The 25,566-nt window shown below is 34.4% G+C and overlaps 2 protein-coding genes and 3 pseudogenes across 4 annotated transcripts; all 5 read left to right on the top strand.

Annotated features, from left to right (window-relative positions):
• The first annotated feature begins 7,495 nt into the window (after positions 1-7,495).
• On the top strand, positions 7,496-8,568 carry LOC150028163 (uncharacterized). The gene has a single exon (XM_090301894.1). It carries the CDS (start codon positions 7,551-7,553, stop codon positions 8,463-8,465), a length of 915 nt encoding a protein of 304 aa, XP_090158020.1. The 5' UTR covers positions 7,496-7,550; the 3' UTR covers positions 8,466-8,568.
• A 3,136-nt stretch (positions 8,569-11,704) lies between these two features.
• LOC150028162 (uncharacterized) lies at positions 11,705-13,606 on the top strand (annotated as a pseudogene). The gene is made up of 2 exons (XR_016520694.1): positions 11,705-11,847; positions 12,563-13,606. The product of XR_016520694.1 is annotated as an uncharacterized LOC150028162 (transcript).
• Positions 13,607-14,487: 881 nt separating this feature from the next.
• LOC150028161 (uncharacterized) lies at positions 14,488-19,866 on the top strand (annotated as a pseudogene).
• Positions 19,867-20,233: 367 nt separating this feature from the next.
• On the top strand, positions 20,234-22,001 carry LOC150028160 (uncharacterized; annotated as a pseudogene). Its single transcript, XR_016520693.1, has 2 exons — positions 20,234-20,478; positions 20,836-22,001. The product of XR_016520693.1 is annotated as an uncharacterized LOC150028160 (transcript).
• Positions 22,002-23,815: 1,814 nt separating this feature from the next.
• On the top strand, positions 23,816-24,908 carry LOC150028159 (uncharacterized). The gene has a single exon (XM_090301893.1). It carries the CDS (start codon positions 23,922-23,924, stop codon positions 24,831-24,833), a length of 912 nt encoding a protein of 303 aa, XP_090158019.1. The 5' UTR covers positions 23,816-23,921; the 3' UTR covers positions 24,834-24,908.
• Positions 24,909-25,566: the final 658 nt, after the last annotated feature.

Below are 25,566 nucleotides of genomic sequence, written 5' to 3'. Positions count from 1 at the left end.
GACTGCGAAAAGGTTTCGGACCCCAATCTAGACAGGAATCTTTAATTACCAAAGCACAGTGATCTGAAACTGATCTACTAAGTACGAACTGTTACTGTTCGGCCACTCCTCCATCCATTCCTTAGAGACAAGGACTCTATCAATTCTACTTTTAGCAGTACCATTCGGTTTATACCAAGTGAATTTTCGACCAACCATCGGAATGTCCATTAATTCAGCCTTTCCAATAAACTCATTAAAATCCCGCATTTCTCTATTATAATTCAAGCCCATAGCCAAACTTTTCCTCTCTTCCTTTGTTCTGATTGAGTTGAAGTCCCCTACTACACACCAGATCCTGTTTAACTGACACGCTCTCTGAGCATTAATCTCTTCCTAACTCGTTTTTTTTCCTTCAAAGAACCTGAGCTATAAACATTCACAATAATTACTCTTACTTCGTCACACTCCTGTGTAGCCCAAGAAACTCAAACAATATTACAAAGTGTTTCAATATTTATTTTTATTGGAAAAAATAAATAAATAATCATTTAAGAAATGATTCAATCGGTATAGATATATACCAATTCACTACTTTAAAGAAAGATCTAATAACCTTGCAAGAACCATCCAACACAAAATCAACAAAAACACTTAAACATAATACCACCAAACCTTCAAACACAACAAAAAACCTAACATAAACTTTAAATCGACATCAAACACGTTAACGGATTAAGATACCAATAAAAAAAACAAGATAAAAAAATAAGAAGTAATCTAATAAAAAAACTCTTTTTTTATAAAAAAAAATTAATTAATTAAAAAAAAATACTTGAGAAATATGTCAATCCGTTTACAAAACAATCTATTTTAGGTGGTAAGCCAAGAAGAACATATTCTCAAAACAACAACTTCTTTAAACTAAAACACCAACAAAAGCAAAACACAGATTGACCAATTCTTGCCATTCCCTCCAAAGCTGCAAAAACCTTTGCATCATAATGAGTCTTCCAAGTTTTCCAATAAAACAGAAAACACATTCCTCCTGCATCAGAACACAAAAGACAGGCTGTTGGAGTCTTAAAACTTCAATTTTAACAACCAAGGCATGCCTAGATCCAATATGACAACACCCTATACCCCCCATAGAGGAAGGGATACAAAAACTGCTACAGGGTACTGCTGAAAAGAGATATTAATATGCAAAACAGCCTATAACAGAAAGAAAAACCAGCAGCACAAGCAAATTACAAAGTCACAAGGAACAGTAGATGGCATCCTGAGAATGATGTAAGCCTGCTACAGCTATGAGAAAAAAGCACCAAAGACCAGGAAAAAGACGAACCAGCATCCATTGAAGAAAGCTCCAAAAACAGAACAGACTTGGCGTGAAAACCTGCTTAAAAGCATCAGAAAACACAGATTACATGCACTTCTAAATGCAAAGAATTGTACAGGAAGACGTCCAAAGCACATCCCCTGAATAGTGCACCAGAAAGTCCTGCATCTTGAGAGTGTGGACGACTATTTAAACCAAGAACCTGGACAGGGATTCAATACCAGCAGCCCCCCATAAGCCCAATTCCAGCATGTTACAACCCTACTAAGTTATTTATAGCTTTTAATATATTAATCCGGATTCAGATGCCAATCTGAGAACGAGTATATGAATGATTGTACCCTGTGTTTCAACCAAAACGAAGCTCTCAGTTGTGTTAAAAGAAAAATATCTTCTGCATCCGATTTCCCTTGCTTAAAGATGACTGAGTTCTTTGTTCCTGATAACCCTCACAACTACCATCCATATACCCTTCAAATACAAAACCTTTAATCTTGAGTTAAAGAAAATATCTCAGAATGATCATTCGTTCCGCCCTTAAAAATTGTAACTATTCCAAATCTCGCCAATGATTAGTAGGAGGTCTTGTTGGTTCATATGTAATTGGAAAGGTACTATGTGAACATCATCATTTTACTGTATAAGGATTCGACGTCACATTTAATTTCATTGCTATTTGCTGAAAAACAACCCAAACGCTTCCCAAGCGGCGTTTACATAGTACCTGGAACATTGTACAAGATAAAAGCCAGAATCAAAATTATCTACCCATATGTTAAAATAATAAAGTTAAAGAATCGAACAAAGTAAAATTGAGCAACATAATGAGTGAAGAAGATAAAGATGGAAGTGCGATAGAAACACATGATAGGGAATTAGATGCTGTGAAATTGAATTATTGAGCGTTAGAACAAAGCTTGGTTTGCATATAAGGTGGAAAGATTCTATACTCTACACACTAAAGAGTTAATAAATATCCCCATTAACATCCCAACCAAGCATAGCAGAGAAAACCTACCTCACTACCCACATTCATTAACTGGGAACTCACTTCCTCATACTCTATCCCATACACTAACCCTACATATTTCTATACCATCATCTCTCCAACTTCATCATCCCACAGATATACTCCTTTAATTCCATTCTTAATTTCTTGCCTTTAGATGGGAAACAGTATTCGCAAAGTTGGTCTTCTCAATGATGTTGGGGTGGGGGAGGATAAACCTTTTCATCATCAGTTGGGAAGAGATGGTTTCATTCACTTGTCAGAAAGAGAGATTAAGATAACACGCAGTGGAAGTTGGAGTGAGAAGTGGACCATGTCATATACTTTAGGTCCTTCAACTTCTATACTCAGTTGACGAGAAGTGGTAAAGATAAAGGTGCCACGGGTTTATTCATACAACTCTTAAGTGTAATACCAGAACAAAATGGAAAATTTTCACGGTATGGTTATGAGTTGGACGTAGAAACAGTTCCTAGATCAGATGCTCTGGTACGTACCCGCTCGTCGAACCACGTCGAAGCAAGTTGTTCACCAGCAGCTTTTGAGCATGGCAGGCAGATTCATGAAGGAAGAATTAAGGAGACAGATTTGTATTTGTTTGGAACAGAAGACATAAGAGGTCTTACTGTTTTGAAAAAGAGGAAGAATATGAATGAAGAAGAACCTCATGCAGTGACTCTCGCACACTATTTTGCTTACAGTAGCTTTGCTTACAGTAAATCAGGATTAGCATCCCTTCGTTCTGATTAGAATCGAGTTATCTATACCATCAGAGAGAGACTGTAGCAGACAGGATTAAGCATTGACCGCTAGACCAGACAAGTTCTTTGGTCATATTATCATTTTTATTATACTTATACATATTAATATAATTTATACATATTAATATAATTTCTATTAATAATAAAATAAATTATATTCATATTATTAATATTATATTTATATTATTCATATTATTAATATTTATTAATATTATAATTAATATTATTAATATTTATTAATATTATAATTAATATTATTATTAATATTATTATTAACATTATATTCATATTATTAATATTTATTAATATTATTCATATTATTAATATTATTCATATTATTAATATTTATTAATATTATAATTAATATTATTAATAATATTATTAATATTATTAGTACTAATATTCATATTATTAATATTATATTCATATTATCAATATTATATTCATATTATTAATATTAATTTTGATATAAATATATATTTTAGATATTATCAATATATATTTATATTTAACTTGAGTAATATTACTTTTATCCGGATATAGATAGATAGAGAGAAAAGGGAAGAAATTATATAATATTAATATAACTTTAATACTATAAATACATATATATTGATTAATATATTTTTTATTTAATCATTAATTTTTTTAAATCATGGTTAAATTTAAATTTACTTTCATATTATATATATATATATATTAATATAAAATTATTTGATATCTTATTTTTAAATATAGGTTATTATAGGTAGTTGTGATGTTTTTGTTAGATGGCTATATAGGTGTTTGTATCTTACACTTCTTTTCTGATTTGAGATTCTTGTATAAGGATTGAAATATCTTTAAAATGTTTCCTTTAATTTTTTTTATTCTTTGTCGATAAAAAATTTTTTATTTTCAAATATTTACTTACATAAATTAAAATTGATATAATGTATAATTTTTAAAATATTTTAAACTATAAATTATTTAATCACTTTGTCATTATGATTTATATATTAGTAGAAAAGGTTATTTAGTAATAACTTTTTACATAGATTTATGGAATAATTAATATAGTTTAAACTATAATGATATGCTAACTAGTAATCTGTATTAGAGATTTAATTAATAGTTAATGTAAAAGTCATCATTCTATGTTAAAAGATAATATTGTTTGTTGACAATATTCTTTACTATAACACACAAGTAAAACCAACTACCTATAATGAACTTAATTAAGTCAATATGATCGTAAAATAATAATTAATATGATAGTTGATTTTAATGTAATAGGTAATATGATGACTATGAGTATGACATATATTAAATGTGATTCATATTAATAGATAATATAATAAATTATGTTTAGATTCAAGTAGATTATAGATAAATTAAATGTGATTCATATGTTAGTATCGTTAATATTGTTAGTATTGTTAATATTGTTAGTATTGTTAATAATAATAAGTATAATAAAAATCATAATAAAACTAAAAAATTTGCTTGGTGTAGTGATTAAATTTTCTTTGGTTTGGTTACTGAAGGGTTGCTAAAAGAATCCGGCTGTTCACAAAAAGTTTCCGACTCCCGATGTATATTTGGTCGTGTTCTCGCTCAAGTTTTCCCACGTTCTTCACATCATAGAACCTCACAAACCCAAATCTTTTGCCTCACTGGTTAAGCCTTCGAGAGATAAAAACGTCTTGCACCCTTGTTTACCTTTGGAAGATTTTGAGCATATCTTTCTCTTCCAACGCTGGGGAAATTTGAAAAGAAAAATGTTGTGGAGTTGCCATAGTTACTAGGTTGGAGAGGTGGTTTCCTCCGCAAACTCTGACGACCCTGCCTCCCTTCCGCCCCCCGCTCTCTACTGCTTCCCGCTCCCTCCATTTCCTGCCTTACAAGGTGCTTCTAAACCCGTTCTTATTCAGCGACCTCTTCGTTTCCGTCGTCTCCGCGCTCGGCCTCGTCGGCGCGTTGTGCCGTGTCAACGTCGCCCTCTTCCTCCACCTTCTCGTCGCGCTCTTCGTCGTCTCGCCTGCTTCACTCTCGTTGCGCTCTTCGGGATATACAAAGTTGTGTCTCTGTCGCGCCGTTTTTCCGCCGCTTGTGCTCGCCGTTTCGCCGCCGCTGCCTGCGCTACTTATCGCCGCCGCTGCCCGCATTTATCCTTACAATAGGTAGCCTATTTACTAAGGTTTACTGAAAAAGCTGACAATAATCAATTAGGTTTTATTGAATCAACATCTTCTATTTGAAAAACCTTGAGCAGTTCACATAAATATGATGAGACGATAAATGCTCCCACTTTGAGTAGTTCATGGAAAAGTTTTCCCATTCATCTCTATTTTTAAAAAACAGAATTGAACATAAAAGAGGTAGAAGAAATGAGAAAAACTGATTTCTTGATATGTAATGTTTCAAGAGCACACTGGTTCGACTGATCTTTATGGTACTGTAAAAAAAACTATTAAATAATAATTAGATTGGCAGCAGGATCTGGGCATCATTATGGCATCACTATTTCTGTTTATGTAACCAATGCAATGGGAAGGGAGGGAGTTCTATATTCCTAGTAGTTAGCTTCTCTCTTTCAGCAGCTACCCTGCTATCAAAGTTTATGTTTCTGCTGTTTTTCTGCAGTATCAGTTTTTTGGGATTGGTTTTCCTCAGCTAGTTTAAGTTTTTTGAGTTAAATGGTGTGTCACTTAAACCTGTTTTATTTTGTTTATTGAATACTTAAACTAGGAATGAAGTATGTATAAGGTTGGAACACCACTTAAACAAACAAATCAAGATTAAGTGATACACCACTTAACTCACGAATCTTAAACTATTTAAACAGATCTATCCAAATAGAACTAACTGGTTTTGCAAAAACTAGCACACCAAAAACTTGATGACTATCTAATCACTGAAATTTTAATAATCTAAAAACTTGAAGTCTAACTAGCTACCTTCCCATTTCATCTAGAAAAAAAATACTTTCTCTTCTTTATTAACTAGAGTGTTTTTCTTTTTCTTTGATTTTTTTATTTCTATTTTATCTTGTTGAAGATGGAAAGAAGTTTTCTAAAATGTTTTTAAAAAATTAGTGGTATTAGCATCGACAAAACAGAGACAAATCAAATTATTAAATTGTTAATGTGTTTTATTTTAAATTTATTTGATTTAATATTAATTTAACGTAAGTTAAACTATTTTAATTAAAAATGAATGTAAACTTAAAAATGAATTTAAAAATTAAAAATGAAGTAGTATGAGAAATATTATCACTATTAAAAGATGAGGTACCAACCTAAATATCATTATCTTATAGTAATGATATGCCTTGCAGAAAAAAAAAAAGCATTTTCTAAAAGAAACCATTTACTCATTGTATATACTAGCACTTTGTGAATGTTTCCCATAGTGTAAATTTAATATATTGTTTGGACACAAAAATTACGAGATTGTGACAGACTCCCCTCCTATAATTTGGTTACAAATATTTTTACTTATTTTCTTCATGGTTGATGATATATTTTCACTTCTCACATTAAAAGAAAATCCATTGGCTTCTTTTCTCTTCTTATATACTGGTTGAAGGTCTCTTGGGAACGACTAGAGACCCTACCTTGAGCTGCATAATCTTGTCTGCAATGATTGAATACTCTAAAAGATTAATTACTTCCCATGCCAACCCACCATCTTCACATTCTCATTCTTTTGCTGTCAGCACACTTCATCATCATTATTTCCACCACTGCAACATCTCATTGTAAATATTAATGAACGTCTAATTGAAGAATATGAACACTTTGATGCCCCCCTTCTAAATTATTGTGGAAAGAATCTATGATCTATCTATTTATATTCTTTCCATGCGGACACAGCAATCAACTGCACCACCAAGTTCTTCGTCTTCACCTTCATCTCATGGAAGCCAACGAAACGTAACAAGTTCAATGGGGATGGCAACGCTAGTATAATTCAACCAAAACAAGTTCACTTTAATAAATATGGTTGAACTATCTTATAATTAATGTACCAAAATCAATTAATTTCAATTTTTTAATTAAAAAGCACTTTGACTTCCTGCTTACCCACAACACATTATTAGTTTCAATCGGTATCCAATTCAGTTATAGTTTGTCAAACTTCTATAGTATCTCTTTCGTGTTTTTCTTTGCAGAGATTCGTCTTATCTTTACCTTTCACTCTCAATTCATATTTTCTAAATTCTACACACTAAAATAATAGAAAATAAATCAAAATAAAAAATATGATAGAGAATTATATGCCACAGTGATTGTGATTGAATGAATCTGCGTAAGAATAACGCTTACTAGGGCAAGATTATAGTGTAATGTAATGTGTGCATTTCTCTCTCTCTCTCTATATATATATATAACATTGGAATATGAACATCCTTCCATTGAAGTCAGAACCCTTAAACTACTAATCCATTCCATTCTATTTCCTATAAAATAACAAGATGGGAAACAGTCTTGGTGTTGTTCTGGATAATTATATTGGAACTGCTCCATTTCCTTGCCATCTACAGCTGGGAGAAACCACTTCCATCGACTTGTACAGAGATTTGAGTGAGGAAGACGATGAGAGAGAGGTCCCTGAGATATTTAATATGATATACAAAGTAGATAAGGATATGTGTCTGGTATGCTTCATAAAAGCTAGCAATGCCGAAACGGTATTTTTTCTCATCCGTGACGTTGTATCTAAGCTGAATTGTGCGGAGTTTTATATGGTAATCACTGAGACTAAATATATTACGATATATCCTAGGAGTTGGTTGCCATCGTCCATTATATCGAGAAAGAAGAGTTTTGATGCATCGGGTGGTGTTGTGCATACAAGAGTTCACTCGTATGGGGAAGGAGGCATGAGGGGTCTTGTTGTTGTGGAGTCAAAGAAAAACCTAAGCGATGAAGTGGCCGAGGTGGTGACTCTGGCGCACTACTTTGTTAAGAGTAGCGGAACAAGTTCTGGCAGATCAACTGGAACAGATATTGGGCTTTCTGTGGTGGCAAAGTGTGGAGTATCCAATGGAAAATTTGACGTAACAGTGGAGGGCCCTGAGCAACATCCTGTCTCTGCATTACTTTACATGTTTGATGAAGTCAAAAGAACTGGGATTTGGAAACCTACCATGTGCCCTCATTGCCATAATAAACGGAGGGGTAAAGTGTTTTGGCAGTCTGATAGTGAAGACAGTGATAGTATTTCCATACCAGTACCTCGTGCCACCCCCAAAAATGCAAGAGGGGTCTCCAATGGTGGAAGGTTCAAGGGAAACGGTAATGGTAATATTTATGAAAACAATGTTATAATTGTCAGAAAAAAAACGGTAACAGTAATTCAGCTCATGACAAGACAATCTTGGAAATAAACTTTTTGTTTAGCCACTGATGGTGTATATTATGCAGATTGTAACCTTGCTTGCACTTTATGTTTTCTTTCTCAATAATAAATTTTGGTGTTGTGTCTCTGTATCTTGTTTACTTATGTGATTATCTTTATCTCACATGTGGCTAAACATGACTATATACAAAGTATCCACTATTAATAAAGTTTTGTTTTGCCTCTTCAAAAAAAAATAGCTTTTTTTTTTTTTTTAACTTGCACTTACACTACTAGAAAAATATGAAATAGAAACAAATTTTATTCACAAAAAATAATTAGTTGCTATAGTAACTAAACTTGATTGCTAATTAGATACAAACTGACTAAGAGGTGGTCAATTTATTGCCATATGCTAGTGATCTATGCAGCATAGAGGAGGTTTTTTGCTGCATAATTGCTAGCTTCAAATAAGGCTGCTGGTGGAGCATTTAGTTCAAGAGTTAAGCAGCATTGGAGTGAAAGGTGGGTGCTGCAGGAGCTGTTGGTGTGGGTTAGCAATTGAGAAGGATATATATTTGAATCACAGGTGCAGCTTCTAGAATGGGATGGAGTTTAATTATGCAGGAAAAGCTAATGTAATTCTGATGGCCTATTTTTTTTCTTATCGATAAAGAATAAAAATAAATTAAGAGGGATTCTTTAGGGTGTCTCAACCCTTATACAAGATCCAAGAGCCACATAAAAAACAAAAGAAGTCATGACAGAAAAGCCAAACCAGAGGAATGTAAATTGGTTACATTGAATGCTGCATAATTATGCAGAAAAAACTGCACTAAAACAGCACCCTAACTTCACCTCAACCAACCTCTTCTATGCCTGTTATAGGAGCTCAACATCCGTCAGCAAAACTACAAGACCAGCCCCTAACTGCGGCGTTTCTGCATATAATATGCAGTTAAAAAATGCCTTCTACAGCATAAATCAGGCCCCTTCCATAGCATTCCTCTTTGAAAAAGCTACAGCTTGTCAAATTCAACACCTACCAGCTCCCCTTTCAAAAACATCCAGCAAACCTCTTGTTCAGACCCTTGCATACCAGCACCTTGCAAACCATAATGAGCAGATCCACTCCAGGCCAAATCTGCGAAACCCTGCATCTTCCTGCATACCCATAAAACAGAAACCAGAATACAAATTCAGAGGAATATTGCCTCTGTTGAACAGGGTATTGGAGCTGCGACACCAGCACCAGGGTTGGTGTCTACCAAACTGCTTCCCCTTTTGAAGATGATAATGACCTCGAAAAAAATAGAGGAAAAAACACCCAAGGCAGCTAAAACTGCATCATAAATTCTGATGCTCCAGATTTGCACCCGATTTGCACATATAAAGCTCCTGATTAGCACCACTTTGATTCCTCACATGGCTACTCCAAATCTGCACCATTAATAAACAAGCACTCCAGCTGCTCGTCTAATGTATGCAAAGAAAGAGAGTTCAGCCTGCCCTGCACATTTGCTTCCTGCTTGATCATAAATTCCTCCAACATTCTTGGTATTTCAAATCAACATTCTGCTGCCCCAAAGCCAATGAAATTGGCATCCATACCCTTCTATTCCTCTGCTGACAGCAGGGTTGATGTTGTGTTGTAATCCGAGGGCTTTCTTCTGTGATTCCAGAGAATTGAGTGGATGAGGAAGCTGCCGCCAAAACTGTTGTGCACATGTGGCGCTAAAATCTGAAGTATGTGTGGATTATTCCTGCTTTCTTTGTCTGTCCACCTCAACATCAGAAATATATTTAAGCCTTGCACATAACCTACCAAATCATTTCATCAAAGATTAATGCCAAGGACACCTAAGTACACAAACCAGCAACATACGCTCCAGCACACAAAGAAGAATACTACTAGAACAATGGCCACGTTGTCCTCCACATAGAGGAACCCCAAGCCCAAAAGATGGTCCAAATAGCCGCAAGAATAGGCCAGCTGCCACACCTTATAAAACTGAAACAGCTGTCACACGTTAAGATTGGAGTATCCAATGGAAAATTTGACGTAACAGTGGAGGGCCCTGAGCAGCATCCTGTCTCTGCATTACTTTACGTGTTTGCTGAAGTCAGTAGAACTGGGATTTGGAAGCCTACCATGTGCCCTCATTGCCATCATAAACGAAGGGGTAAAATGTTTTGGCAGTCTGACAGTGAAGACAGTGATAGTGTTTCCATACCAGTACCTCGTGCCACCCCCAAAAATGCAAGAGGGGTCTCCAATGGTGGAAGGTTCCAGGGAAACGGTAATGGTAATATTTAGGAAAACAATGTTATGTTTATCAAAAAAAGATGGTAAGAGTTATTCAACTCAAGACAAGACAATATTGGAAGAAGAAAATAAACTTTTTGTTTAGCCACTGGTTGAGTATATTATGCAGAACCCAATTGTAACCTACCACTGCTTGCACTTTATGTTTTCTTTCTCAATAATAAATTTAGTTGTTGTGTTTGTATCTTGTTTCCTTATGTGATTATCTTTATCTCACATGTGGCTAAACAATGTAACAAAGCTGACACTGCTAAGATTAAGCAGGTTCAGCTAGGTTATAGGTGTTGGAAAATGGTTTAGTTAAGTGGGAAATTGAGGCATTTTTAATGCAGTAATAAATCCATTTAGGCACAACAGAGGCAGAGGCATGTTTAATAAAGAATAGAAGAATAAGCTGCTAGCAGAAGGTCAAGGAAGATGGTTGAAGAGGTGATTGTTTTGCAGAAGAGGAATGCTGAGAAAAGGTAAGGAATAGTGAAGCAGTGGTGGTGATAGGCAGTTACAGAGTTGGTTTTTTTTCTGTCAAATTTAGGAATTTTGAGAAGTAATTTGCTGTCTTGTAAAGTGTACTAAAAATCTTACATATGCCTTGCTTTGTTGTACATGATAAATAACACCAACAATATCAACAGAGAAACCTTCACTAACCTCAATCAAAAAATAATTCCATCAATTTCTTTAATTCCTAAATGCTCTGAAGTTTGTGAGCCTAGAATTGGATTATCATATTTCCTTGAATGCCTGGAAATTTATTGGTTTGTAAAATCAATTAACAGAAAATACTCAGCTTTTTTTATTGTTGATACGGATGATCATGACTCAAAGGAAAAAGAATCGAACAAAAGTAAAGTGCAAGAGCATGATGTGAATTATGTTCGAAAGATAGAGAAGAATGATAATATATTGGAACAAGAATTAGATGCCATCTAAATTATTGTGCTGAAGATTAACGCTTCCCTTGATGTTACTGTGGTAAGAATCTATGATCTATCTATTTATATTCTTTCCAAGCACACAGCAATGAACTGCACCACCAAATTCTTCGTCTTCACCTTCATCAGAATTATCCAAAAAATCTATTCAGGTGGTCCAGTTGCACCTGCAGGTATGGTTGGATTTATGTCTTGCTACAGATTCATCTTTCCAGTTTTGGTATGATTATTTGTTTGCTTTCTTACAGCATTTGTTCTTCTACATCTTTATCTGCATATACATTTTGTTTCCTTGATTAACTAATCCCAGAAAGAATTTTTTTAATCTCTGCTTTTTTTCTCTTTTTACCGGAAGATGGTTATCTATATGTGTTAATTTTGTAATGGTTATTTCTTTATTTTTATGCTGTGCCAACTTTATATTGGTTATTACCCTTACTTTTAGTCCATATTTCAAATGTTTTCTGATGAGATAAGACACGGTGATTTGATTCATCTGTTCCACATAAAAGGACTAGACGATCTTAGATCCACAACGCTAAAGGTGATAAGAACAAGTGTACCCTTAATCAACGTATTAGATGATATTTCCTGTCGTGTGTGCTCCGGTATATATTGAGAAAATCAACCCTATACTTTCTGTCCATGATCATGATTCTCTCTTAGTTGAGTAATTAAGGCTAATCAACTGAGATCCCTTGGAGTATGTAGATCCAAAAACGACCCATTTATTGTATTCCATCAGGCCAGGACCATGAACTTACAATTCCCTAGCTAGACAATCGCTTGTATCTGTTCTTTGTTCCTTTTTGGATTTCTCTATATATAAGTTGGAGAAACCCTATTATGGCTTCAATTTATTTGTTATTGTTGATAAAATATGTGCAGATACATCTAGAAAGTGTTTCATAGAAATGGCGAATACTCCTACTAGCGGACTTCGTCTTCTGGGAATTGGAAACTATTCTAACACTATCAAACTGGGCAACGCGGCTACCATTAGCGTGAAAACAGCAGTAAATGAAAATATCTATTCAAGGAACGAAACGTGGGAACTCTCCTACTTAGCAAACGGAATAACTTCTACACTTTTCATAGACAAAACCACCACCAAGAAAATATCAGATGAAGAGAAAATAAGCATCAGTATCAGCGATTATCTACCTGAAGGAAATCTGCACTATAGTTCTCATACAGAAGCTGGTTTTCCTCCGAGTATTGAATCATTTTTCATAACGGTGGAAAAAGATGAAGCTGGTCTTCTCAAATTATTTTCAAGTCATTATTGTGGGACGGATCTGCACTTTAGAAGCAGACGTAACAGAGAACGGAACACGACAGGAACAACCTGTGATGCATATGGGAGTGGAACTAGGATAGGTCTGCTCGTTATGGGGAGGAAGAAGAGAAGCAATGAAGAACGACCCTACATGTTAACCGTGGCGCATTATTACGTGAATATGTTAGTGGTGGTGGATATTCTGGTGCAGGTGATGGTGTAGATGTAGGTTTTTCAGTTGTGGTGAAGATTGGAGTGCATAATGGAGTATTAGGCTTTAGCGTAGATGGCCCTGTGGAACATCCTACTTATACATTACTTTACATGATTGAAGAAGTGAGTCGAACAGGGATGTGGAAGCTTTCTGCATGTCCTCATTGCAAGAATATTCAATGGTGGCAGCAGCAGCGTAGATGGCTATCTGAGAGTGAAGACAGCGACGCTACTCCTCCAACACCATCATCTCATGGAACCCAACGAAACGTAACAAATAAAGGAGAGTTCAATGGGGATGCCAACGGTGGTATAATTCAAGCAAAATATGTTAACTTCAATAAATATAGTCGAACTATCTTATAATGTACCAAAATCATTTTTCTGCATTTCTAGTACTGTTCTTTTTTATCATGGTGCAAGTAATTGCTTCTGATATACAATTGTGTGTGCCTCTCTTCACTAAAACCATCAATGTAATTAATGTTTTCACACCCTTTTCATGGAGATTAAGTTCAGTGTTTTTTTTTTTTTTTTTTGATCAGCAGATTAAGTTCAGTGTAAGGAAGAGAATGATAAAAATAAACCATAAAAGGGTGTACTAGTACAATAAAAGAAAGGTAAAAAGATGCATTTAAAGATAATAGACTGTAAAAAAAAATACTTTGAAAATAAATAAACATCTTAAAGAATCATGATATATTTAAAGTTAAAACCATTTGACTATTTCAATTTTTATATAACAATTATACAGTTATTGTTTTCTGCACAAATATATATTAAACTCATCTAGAAAATGGGTTTGAAAATGTCAGACAGGTTCTTAAAAAACAAACACCCGTTATGACCCACTGATAAAAGAATTGAAAATGTCACAGGTTCTTCTATTTCAACCATTTTGAAGTCCTTTTATATCACACAACAACACACTTACTTATTTAAATAAATCAATAAATTGAAAAACATGATATTAAAATGTGTTAAAAAAATAGACAATAAAGTTCATAAATAATAGTCGAGTAATAAAATATATAATTATTCTTATTAAAAAAAATACATTCCTTGCTACGTATTTATTACGAGGCATGTTTATCTATTAGCTGTAGCAATTATATAGTTATTGTTTTGTGCAGAAATATTGAAGTCATCTAGAAAATGGTTTTGGAACTGTGACAGGTTCATAAAAAACAAACACCCGTTGTGAGCCGCACTGAGAAAAGAATTGAATCAGTGGAAGAATGAAGAATCAAAGAGGTTGAAAATTGGAGAATATATAACAGTAAAAGGTAATGCATGATGGAGAATTAGATGCCACAGTGATTGTGATTGAATGAATGAATCTGCTTAAGAATAACGCTTACTAGGGCAAAGATTATATATACTGTAATGTAATGTGTGCATCTCTATATATATAAGATTGGCATGTGAACATCCTTCCATTGAAGTCTGAACCCTTAAACTACTAATCCATTCTATTCCTTCCATTCTATTTCCTATAAAATAACAAGATGGGAAACAGTCTTGGTGTTGTTCTCGATAACTATATTGGAATTGCTCCAGTTCCTTGCCATCTACAGCTGGGAGCAACCACTTCCATCGACTTGTCCAGAGATTTGAGTGAGAAAGACGATGCGGGAGTTGTCAAGGAGACAGTTAAGGTGGTATACACAGTAGATAAGGAAACTTGTCAGGTATCCTTCACAAGATGTGGTGTTGATCAACACAGCAATGCTGATAAGGTACAGTTTTTCGTCTATGACCGTTCATCTTCTGGCTTCAAAACGGGGTTTAATATGGAAATCACTGAGGCCAAATATATTAGGATCATCACCACACTTCAATAGCTGCTTGTTATCACTAGCTCTTCAGGAAAATCTTTGATCACCAAGTATGAATCAAAAAGCGGTTGAGATGCATAGACTTGCAGTTGCAAGAGTGAATCACCACTGATCCAAATTGATTGCACCAGTAGCTGAAATTCAGTGACATTCCTTTATAACTATGACTGCCCCAGCAAACACTGTGCCAAATACTTTTGCTTGGCAGCTTTGCTGTTTTCGAATCAGAGTTCGAACAACCTTCAACTAAATTAGTAGGTTATGGAACCTCAATATCCACGGGTTTCTTGGAGATTTTCATAGACTGCTTTGCAAAAGTTGGATATGATTTGGAAGAATCATGGAAAAAAATGGAATTAACAAGTGGAGTAGAAAATATGATAGAGAATTAGGTGCCATGTCATTGAAATAATATTGTACTACCGGATGGCTGAAAGCCCATCAGACAATTCTTTTTAATTTATTATTTTTTTTTTTTACTTTTGAAATGGTGTTATATAGGAAAATAAAAACAAAAAGGTGTTAGATAGGAAAATAAAAACAAAAAGACGTAGATGGGAAAATAAAAGTAAAAATAGTGTTATTTGAGGAAAATAGTAAAAAAATATATTTTAATTTGAATTGAGGGGTCCATTGCCACGGTGGAATAAATGAATTGTGGGTTTCCTCCTTTTGGATTTGTACTATGGGTTGTGAGCTTAGGGTTTCGTTTTTTGGTTTTTATGTAAGATATTTTTTTAGGGTTCTGTTTTGGTATTTGATGTTAGGGGGTAATTTAGGGTTTCATTTTGGTTTTAGATTTTGATATTAGGGGTCATTTTAGACGTCAATGTACAAAGTGACAAAATTTGGTGACCTTGTTAAATAAATGGTGATCCTTATTGAAGTTCGTGCACATATATAGTGAAACTATTTTTTAAAATTTCAATTTATTGTTGTTTGTATGTGTGGACAAAATTAGTTAATCTAGTACTTGAACTTATGTCTCTGTAAATGTAAAAAGTGTCAATGTAAAAAGTTTCAGTCTGTTGTGACCTTTGTAAGAGTATTTGGTGACCAAAGTGAAATTATTCCACACACACATTTATGTATGAGATCTGTGAGAGGGGTTTATGTTGAATTCTATGCTTGTTTATGTTTGTCAGATATGATCTTCTATTTTATGTGTTATTGTCTATGTAAGGAATTTTGAGGATTGCCTCTGAGTGGTTTTGTATAAGTGTTGAGATATAGCTGAAATACCTCAATTTAATTCGTTTTTTGTTGATAATTTTTTTAATTGAATAATATTTTATTGTAATATAAGCTATTTTATCTGGTTCTCTGCAGAAATATCTATATCACTGGTTCATAAAAGGTTAAAAATGACGACTATTTTAATTGTAAAGTGACGACTTTCTAGCCATTGTTGATAGTGTAGTCTTATGTCCCAAAGCAAATAAGACAGTTATTTAGCCGTCTTTTTGGATTCAAACAAAGAAGACGGATATGGTAAAAAACACCATTTTACACATCCTTATAAGATATATATATATATAGTATGTATTATTATTAATTTATATTATATTAGTTGTTAGGTTAGAATAGAAGTCTATGAAAAGGTAAGGGTAGTGGTGAACAGTGGCGGGAGTGGTAATAGCGGGATAACGGCATCGGCGACGACAATGTCAGGTTAACGGTAGCGGCGAAGAACCGAATGGAGGAACAGTGAAAACCCACAGAAGAACGTGCAAGGCAATGAAACAATAGGAATGGTGAAGAACCTTCACAGCAATGGGAGAAAAGAAACAAATAAGAGAAACAAAAAAAACAAAGGCGAAGAAGAAGTAGAGAACTCGAAAGAAACTTACACAATGACTCGAAGATGACAATGGCTCGAGAAGCACAAAGAAGAAGAGGAAAACGAAGTGCCAAAAGACAAGGCGATATGAATTAGGGTAATAAAAAAACTCTAAAAAGGGTGGTTATGAGGTAAAATTGTCTTCTTACAACAAAGTGCCTCGTGTAAGAAGGCGACTATAAGATAAAGTCGTCCTCTTAAACGAAACGCTTTGTTATAAGAAGACAGCTTTACCTTATAGCCGCCTTTTTAGAGTAATTTAATTTTAAAAATACCACCATGTTTTAAAGGACAATATCTGACCATAAAGCTCGATAAATGTAGTGTCAAAAATAGTCTTTTTACAAGAATATATATATATATATATATATATATATATATATATATATATATATATGAGATTGGTAGGGAGGAGTCACACCAAAAGTAATTGAACACTATTTGGATTTTACAACATGCAGAATTTGTATATTAATAATTAGATGTATTTTTTTTTTTTGGAAATTACGGTTAAAATATCCAAAAAAAAATAATCATATGAATGTCTAATCAAGAAAATTTTAATTAATATTTACTAAAAAATAATATTAACTTACATCGACAAAAAGTAATCTCAAGAATGTAAAAGAAATAATTTTTATTTATGTTCACCAAAAAAATCCTAACTTACATCCACTTAAAACATTTCTATCAATGTTAATCTTCAATTATTAGGAAAAAATTAACTTTGATTAACGTTACCTAAGAAATAATAACTCTAACTAAAATAAACTAAAATGTGAGTCGAAGCCAAACTAAAACCTATAGTATATATAAAGAAGCATTCTATCTGCTTCTGGTTTCTGCTGGGTCTTTTTTAGGTACCCAAAACGAAGCATTCTATCTGCTAAAAGTGCTGCAGCTGGGTTTCTTAGGTGGTATGTAGGAGCACCTCCAAGCTGCCCTTTATACTCTTTCTGTTATAGAAGTTGCTGCTGTCTTTGACAAGGGATTACAATAGCTTGGCAAACGGTTAACAAACCATGGTGTCTTGATTGGCCCTGCCGAGAGGCGTGATTTTTTCTGCATAATTAAGCAACAGTGATGTCATGTAGTGCAGGGTTCTTAGGTGCTGAACTAGGCATTCACCTGAATACTAAGAACTCGGACAAACAATGGTTCTGCTGTTGCCTTTGACAAGGGTCTATCAGGGCATACGGTTAAGCAACGGAATGAAGGCTGCCTACCAGCCATGTTGGTTTTTATGATCCAGCTGCAAGAATCTGGATTTCTGGCATACTGCATAATCATGCAGTCCTATTGCTGCACAATATATCGCATGGAACAAAGGGGATGTCTTAGTCATGTACAAGGGCCTACATACACTAAGCTCTCGAACAAGCAATGGAAGGGAGGAAGCTCTCTATCCCAAGTTCTTTCGTGTTTTTCTTTGCACAGATTCGTCTTATCTTTACCTTTCACTCTCAATTCATATTTTCTAAATTCTACACACTAAAATAATAGAAAATAAATCAAAATAAAAAATATGATAGAGAATTAGATGCCACAGTGATTGTGATTGAATGAATGTGCGTAAGAATAACGCTTACTAGGACAAAGATTATACTGTAATGTAATGTGTGCATATCTCTATATATATAACATTGGCATGTGAACATCCTTCCATTCAAGTCTGAACCCTTAAACTACTAATCCATTCTATTCCTTCCATTCTATTTCCTATAAAATAACAAGATGGGAAACAGTCTTAGTGTTGTTCTCGATAATTATATTGGAACTGCTCCAATTCCTTGCCATCTACAGCTCGGAAAAACCACTTCCATTGACTTGTCCAGAGATTTGACGTCAGAGAAAGACGATTCCGGAGTGGTCAATGAGACATTTAAGGTGTTATACAAAGTAGATAACAAAACTTGTGACATATGTTTAGTAAGACATAGCAATGCGGAAAAGGTAAAATTTGTCATCAGTGACATTGCATATTTGTGCACTTATGCAAAGTTTGATATGGTAATCACTGAGACCAATTATATCAGGATAGGTCGTTTCAGGTGGATGACAATTGACTCCAAGAAATCGACAAAGACAAACAAGAGTTTTGATGCATGGGGTGGTGTTGTGGATACAACAGTTCACTTGTATGGGAATGGAAGAAGACGGGGTCTTCTTGTTAAGGAGTCAAAGAAAAACACAAGGGAGGAAGAGACCGCGGTGGTGACTGTGGCACACTACTTTGTTACGAGTAGCGGAACAAGTTTTGACAGATCAAGTGGAACAGATATTGGGCTTTCTGTTGTGGCAAAGTGTGGAGTATCCAATGGAAAATTTGACATAACAGTGGAGGGCCCTCAGCAGCATCCTGTCATAAACGGAGGGGTAAAATGTTTTGGCAGTCTGACAGTGAAGACAGTGACAGTGTTTCTATACCAGTACCTCGTGCCACCCCCAAACCTGCAAGAGGAGTCTCCAATGGTGGAAGGTTCAAGGGAAACGGTAATGGTAATTTTATTGAAAACAATGTTATGATTTTCAGAAAAAAAAGGGTAACAGTAATTCAACTCAAGACGAGACCATCTTGGAAGAAGAAAATAAACTTTTTGTTTAGCCAGTGATTGTGTATATTTTGCAGAACCCAATTGTAACCTTGCTTGCACTTTATGTTTTCTTTCTCAATAATAAATTTTGTTGTTGTGTTTGTATCTTGTTTCCTTATGTGATTATCTTTATCTCACATGTGACTAAACACTGTAACAAAGCTGACACTGCTAAGATTAAGCAGGTTCAGCTAGGTTATAGGTGTTGGAAAATGGTTAAGTGGGCAATTGAGGCATTTCTTAATGCAGTAATAGAACCATTTAGGCACAACAGAGGCAGAGGCATGTTTAATAAAGAATAGAAGAATAAGCTGCTAGCAGAAGGTCAAGGAAGATTGTTGAAGAGGTGATTTTTTTGCAGAAGAGGAATGCTGAGAAAAGGTAAAGAATAGTGAAGCAGTGGTGGTAGGCAGTTACAGAGTTGGTTTTTTTCTGTCAAATTACGAATTTTGAGAAGTAATTTGTTGTGTTGTAAAGTGTACTAAAAATCTTACATATGGCTTGCTTTGTTGTACATGATAAATAACACCAACAATATCAACAGAGAAACCTTGACTAACCTCAATCAAAAAAATAATTCCATCAATTTCTTTACTTCCTAAATGCTCTGAAGTTTGTGAACCTAGAATAAATCTTGGTGTTTTGTACACTTGGATTATCAAATTTCCTTGAATGCCTGGAAATTTATTGGTTTGTAAAAACAATTAACAGCAAATACTCAGTTTTTTTATCGTTGATACGGATGATCTTGACTCAAAGGAAAGAATCGAACAAAAATAAAGTGCAAGAGCATGATGAGAATTATGTTCCAAAGATAGAGAAGAATGATAATATATTGGAACAAGAATTAGATGCCATCTAAATTATTGTGCTGAAGATTAACGCTTCCCTTGATGTTACTGTGGGAAGAATCTATGATCAATCTATTTATATTCTTTCCATGGGCACACAGCAATCAACTGCACCATCAAATTCTTCGTCTTCACCTTCATCGGAATTATCCAAAAAAATCTATTCAGGTGGTCAAGTTGCATGTGCAGGTATGGTTGGATTTATGTCTTGCTACAGATTCATCTTTCCAGTTTTGTGACAAGTTGTTTGCTTTTCTGCACTTTTATCTGCATAGATTTTATTTGCTAGATTAACTAATCCCAGAAAGTAATTTTTTAATCTGTGTTAATTTCGTAATGGCTATTTATTGTGTATACGGTGTTTTAACATATCACGATCCTTGCTTTAAGGGAAAAGATTTCAAATATTTTGTGATGAGACACTGAGACACGGTGATTTGATTCCTTAGTTAGACAATCGCTTGTATCTGTTCTTTGTTCCTTTTAGGATTTCTCTAACCCTATTATGCTTCAATTTATTTGTTATTTTTGATAAAATATGTGCAGATACATCTAGAAATTGTTTCATAGAAATGGGGAATACTCCTAGCGGACTTCGTCTTCTGGGAACTGGAAACTATTCTTACACTATTAAACTGGGCAAAGCGGCTACCATTAGCGTGAAAACAGGAAGGATAAATGAAGATACTTGTTCAAGGAAACAAACGTGGGAACTCTCCTACAACGTAAACAAAATGACTTCTACACTTTCCATAGACAAAACCACCAACAAAATATCAGATGAAGTGAAAAATAAGCATCACTATCCTATATTATAAAAAAATTTCCATAATAGTGCACAAAGATGAAGATGGTCTTCTCGAAGTATTTTTAATAGATGGTTCTGTTTACTACAAAAAAATGCATATAAAAAACAGACGTATCAGTGAAGGGATCTCGTCAGGAACATCCTTTTCTGCATATGGGTGTGGAACTAGGATAGGTCTGTTCATTATAGAGGACAAGAAGAAAATCAATGAAAAACAACCCTACATGTTAACCCTAGCGCATTATTACGTGAATAGTGGTAGTGGTGGAAATTTTGGTGGAAGTGGTGTAGATGTAGGTTTTTCAGTTGTGGTGAAGATTGGAGTGCATAATGGAGTATTAGATTTTAGCGTAGATGGCCCTGTGGAACACCCTTCTTCTGCATTAATTTACATGATTGAAGAAGTGACTCGAACAGGGACGTGGAAGCTTTCTGCATGTCCTCATTGCAAGAATATTCAATGGCAGCAGCGTAAATCTGGACTGGGTTGCAAACATTCCAGAATAAATTCTGCAGCAGCTGCATTATTTCTGCATAATGACCAACCTTGCACCTGCAGCACCCTTGTTCATGGCTTCACATCCTACAAAACCGCTGTGCACCTGCATACAGAGAAAACCAACCATCTTCCCCTTCCCTTCTAACCATATGTGCCAGCATAGGCCTTCTGTTTAGAAACACCTCTTTGCAGCAGCTTCAAGCTCCTGGGTCACCTTTACTCTTTTCTTCCTCATTTAATCTAAGTTAAACTACTTTAACTAAAAATAATTTCAAAACTAATAATGAATCAGCATGAGAAATAATCATATTACTGTTAAAAGATGAGGTGCGAATCTAAATATGATTATCTTATAGTAATGATATCCTGAATGATGTCTTACAAAAAAAAACAAGCATTTTATACACTTTCTCATCTACTGTATCTAAATATTTTAAAATAAGATATTGATAACTTATTAAAGTATAATAATATGGCTAGAATCAGTTTTCAAAACAGCTATTTAAAGTGCAAGTAATTCACTAATAAATAACAGAAGTGAAAAAATAGAGACTTGAACAAGTAGGAAAATATCAAGAATCAAATAAGTTGAAAGAATAACAAATGATCAATGTTTAAAGACAATGGCACTAGAGAGAAAAGTAGTTTGGAAAATATGAAATAGAACCAGATGCTGGATCATTGTAATACCCAACAATCGTTCTTCCTTTCAGTTAGAGTGAATAAATGACTATTTTTATAATCAGAAAAAATAATACATAAATTATGCTTCAACCTTTTACATAACTGAAACTAATTCGAACACTGTTTGCTGTAATTCTGTATTTATAAATTATTTTTATTGGTAAAAAAACATGAAATAATTAATTATTATTTGACCATACAACATTACATATATCATGAAAAAAACTCTGAAAACACACCAAAAAACCAGCAGCTGAAAATTCTTTCCTGCATAATTGCAGACCTACAAAATGCAGCAACCTTTCCTCTGCATATTTGTTCATTTTCATCCACCACGACACAACCTCCTTTCGATTTTAAGGTTGCTAGTACGAAAAAAACATAGATGGGAGAAGAAACCTCGGGGATCAACTAAGTTTTCAACTAAAATTACTCATCAACACAAACTGATTGACATTGCAGAAGCTTTTTGTGAACACATGAGGAAGTACAATCTTGGACTCAATTCACAGCAGATTCATGAATCAGCTGCTGTGAAGAAATTTCTGAGCATTAACAACTGTGATGCACAAAAGAAATTCACCACGGAAAAACATAGACGTTTTAGTATGTGAAATATTGAGGCCATGGTGCAATTTGAGGGATGTTGGGAAAGCAAAGTGCCGCAGCAGTTGCAGGACAATTAAAGCCGCATAATCGTTCACTAGCTAATGCATTTTTTATGCCTACATACTGCATTATTTCTGGAAAACTGCATGAGATACAAAAAAGTAATAGGATTGTTAAATTCAAGCTGGAAGGGACTTAGTAGAACTGAGTTACTTTGTAGGAAAACAGAATACTATTAACCTTCCTTTCCTCTGTTTATTAGGTAGGAAATCTGCAGTTTGTTCTCTGCTAATGTAGATTGAATTGGTTTAGTTTGTAGAAGGGTTGAGACATTTTAAGTATCTTGTTTAATTTTATTTATTTATTTCTGCACAAATATTAAACTCATCTAGAAAATGGTTTTGAAAATGTCACAGGTTCTTCTATTTTCAACCATTTTGAAGTCCTTTTTTATCACACTTACTTATTTAAATAAATCAATAAATTGAAAAACATGATATTAAATGTGTTAAAAAAATAGACAATTAAGTTCATAAATAATAGTCGAGTAATAAAATATATAATTATTCTTATTAAAAAAATACATTCCTTGCTACGTATTTATGAGGCATGTTTATCTATTAGCTGTATCAATTATATAGTCATTGTTTTGTGCAGAAATATTGAAGTCATCTAGAAAATGGTTTTGGAACTGTGACAGGTTCATAAAAAACAAACACCCGTTGTGAGCCGCACTGAGAAAAGAATTGAATTAGTGGAAGAATGAAGAATGAAAGAGGTTGAAGATTGGAGAATATATAACAGTAAAAGGTAATGCATGATAGAGAATTAGATGCCACAGTGATTGTGATTGATTGAATGTGCGTAAGAATAACGCTTACTAGGGCAAAGTGTAATGTGTGCATCTCTATATATATATATATAACATTAGCATGTGAACATCCTAACCAGGCTAACCAGAGAAGACCTACATTGAAGTCTGAACCCTTAAACTACTAATCCATTCCATTCTATTTCCTATAAAATAACAAGATGGGAAACAGTCTTGGTGTTGTTCTCGATAACTATATTGGAATTGCTCCAGTTCCTTGCCATCTACAGCTGGGAGCAACCACTTCCATCGACTTGTCCAGAGATTTGAGTGAGAAAGACGATGCGGGAGGGGTCGATGAGACATTTAAGGTGGTATACACAGTAGATAAGGAAACTTGTCTGGTATCCTTCACAAGATATGGTGTTGATCAACACAGCAATGTCGAAAAGGTACGGTTTGTCGTCTGTGACCGTTCTTCTCTCTTCATATCGGGGTTTAATATGGAAATCACTGAGGCCAAATATATTTGGATAGATCGTACCAAATTCTTGTTCTTACCGATCCCAAAAAAAGAACCCACTACATCGACAAAGACAAACAAGAGTTTTGATGCACGTGGTGGTGTTGTGGATACAAGAGTTGAGTTGTATAGGAATGGAACAAGTTGGGGTCTTGTTGTTGAGGAGTCAAAGAAAAACAGAAGGGAGGGAGAGGTCGAGGTGATGACTGTGGCACACTACTTTGTTAAGAGTAGCGAAACAAGTTTTGACAGATCAAGTGGAACAGATATTGGGCTTTCTGTGGTGGCAAAGATTGGAATATGCAATGAAAAATTTGACATAAGAGTGGAGGGCCCTGAGCAGCATCCTGTCTCTGCATTACTGTACATGTTTGATGAAGTCTATAAAACTGGGAGTTGGAAGCCTACCATGTGCCCTCATTGCGATCATAAACGGAGGGGTAAAGTGTTTTGGCAGTCTGACAGTGAAGACAGTGATAGTGTTTCCATACCAGTCCCTCGTGCCAGCACCAAAAATGCAAGAGGGGTCTCCAATGGTGGAAGGTTCAAGGGAAACGGTAATGGTAATTTTTATGAAAACAATGTTATGTTTATCAAAAAAAGATGGTAAGAGTTATTCAACTCAAGACATGTATACAATCTTAATGTTTTCTTTCTCAATAAAAAATTTTGTGTTCTCTCTGTATCTTGTTTACTTGTTTCATTATCTTTATCTCACATATGGCTAAACATGACTATATACAAAGTATCCACTATTAATAAAGTTTTGTTTTGCCTCTTCAAAAAACATAGCTTTGTTTTTTTTAACTTGCACTTGATTAATTATTGATTTTGAATTTTTGTTATTTTTCCAAGAGAAATATATTCATAAATAAAGGAGTCACTACCATGAGCATGAGAAAAATTACTTTGTTTAGCAAGAAGTTCATTGATTCTATACTCAACACACTAAAGAGTTAATAAATATCCCCATTAACACCCCAAGCAAGCACAGCAGAGAAAACCTACCTAAGCCACCATCATCTCTCCAAACTCATCATCAGTTGCCAATGGTAATGGTAATTACACTGAAAATAAATATATAGGTTCAATGGTAATGGTAATGGTGGAAGACTTTAGCATTGTCTCCATCAACATTTGCATCACCTTCGCAGTTTTTTTATATGTTTTTAAACAAACACCCCTACACAAGATATAGAAGAATAAACAGAAGGTGGAAGAATAAAAATTCAAACAAGTTGAAGAATCAATAATCAAACGGATAAAGGCAATGGAATTAGAATATGAAGCTCCCACACACATTTTCAATTATGTCTCCTTCTAGTGATGGAATGCACAATTTA

This window comes from Phaseolus vulgaris, chromosome 4, assembly GCF_051622355.1.
Source record: "Phaseolus vulgaris cultivar YP4 chromosome 4, ASM5162235v1, whole genome shotgun sequence".
Lineage (NCBI taxonomy): Eukaryota > Viridiplantae > Streptophyta > Magnoliopsida > Fabales > Fabaceae > Phaseolus > Phaseolus vulgaris.
The sequence above is the reverse complement of the archived record's forward strand: the minus strand, read 5'-3'. Positions and strand labels throughout refer to the sequence as shown.